We start from the raw sequence: 1155 nt of genomic DNA, 5'->3' as shown, positions 1-1155 counted from the left end.
GTTGCTGGGGATTTCCCAGACTGTCACTCTCTATGGGAGGAGGAAGCCTCTTCTCTCTCCTCTGGAGCAGCGGACTGCTGGTTTCAAACTGCTGCTCTGCAGGTTAGCAGCCCCACACATGACCAATGTGCCGCTAGGCTCCTGTAGAAGTCGAGGGGTGAGGAATAACACGGAATGAGCTTCCAAGTGTCCAGGCCAGCTTTCATACCTGCTATCTAACTTATTCATCACCACAAACCCAGGAGATAAGGACAGATAATTCTCCCATTTGACAGATGAGGAAATTGAGAGAGGTTAATTATATTGCCCAAGGTGGGCAGGGCACAGCAACCAAGAGGAGACAGTTGAGGTTCGAACCCAAGTCTGCAAGTTCCTGTCTTTACTCAGAAAGGGGAGAGAAACCTCCCTTCTTGCCATCTCCCTTCAGCTCAGGGCCTCCCCAGGAGAAAGGCGGTCGAGGGTGGGGGGCTGAAACTGCTCAGGCCTGGGACTGACTGAGGCAGACAGCCACGAGGGCTGAGCCTCCCCTTCGGATGTGTGCAAGGAAGGCAGCCCGCAGAGGTAGCCCCAGGTCACGGTGGGGGCTCCCTTCTCCCCAGCAGAGGAGACCCTGACTGACCACAGGGCTTCTCTCTCCTCGCCTGGGGCCCACGATGCTCTCCACGTCCTCCACGCAGGACTGTGTATGGGAGGGGTCTTGAGACGTCTATGCGGGGACATCTGACCAGAGATAGCTGTGGGCAACCTTTCCTGCCCCCCATCTCCCTCCGCCCCGCACAGAGAAAATGGCTCATAGGGCGAAAGCCAGCATAGGCTTGATGACCCCTTCTCTTCCTTAACGCCAAGATATTTTTCATTTTCTGATTGCTCAATGGCGAGGGGCAGCTAGCCACGCTCGAGAAAGGGGCTTAAAAGCTAGGGGTCTGGACCGCCTCCAGCTGCTGCCTGACACCCACCACGCAAGCCTCAGCCAGCCGGTGCCTCTGCGTCCTCTGAGCGAGCCCCCACCCCCACTAGCAGGGAGCCTTCCCATCCCCTCGGGGGACGACTCCCGCTCCCTTCTTCCCCGGCCCGGGGGGAGCTGTGTTTCCAAGAAGCGGCCGAGGGAGGGGAGGCCAGCCGGCGAGGGCTGTCGGGGGAGGCGGCCCCCCTCGC

At 59.3% G+C, this 1155-nt stretch overlaps 1 protein-coding gene across 1 annotated transcript in view; it reads left to right on the top strand.

Moving 5' to 3' along the window:
• Window positions 1-653: 653 nt before the first annotated feature.
• Window positions 654-1155, top strand: part of PHLDA3 (pleckstrin homology like domain family A member 3) — a 4045-nt gene continuing 3543 nt past the window's right edge. Inside the window, exon 1 of the mRNA XM_004700084.2 lies at window positions 654-683. Within this exon, the coding sequence (XP_004700141.1) occupies window positions 654-683 (30 nt within the window). The remainder of the gene's footprint in view (window positions 684-1155) is intronic.

The sequence above is a fragment of the Echinops telfairi genome, unplaced genomic scaffold (assembly GCF_000313985.2).
Source record: "Echinops telfairi isolate 266 unplaced genomic scaffold, ASM31398v2 ScPeMD7_7424;HRSCAF=8462, whole genome shotgun sequence".
NCBI classification, from domain to species: domain Eukaryota; kingdom Metazoa; phylum Chordata; class Mammalia; order Afrosoricida; family Tenrecidae; genus Echinops; species Echinops telfairi.
The sequence above is the reverse complement of the archived record's forward strand: the minus strand, read 5'-3'. Positions and strand labels throughout refer to the sequence as shown.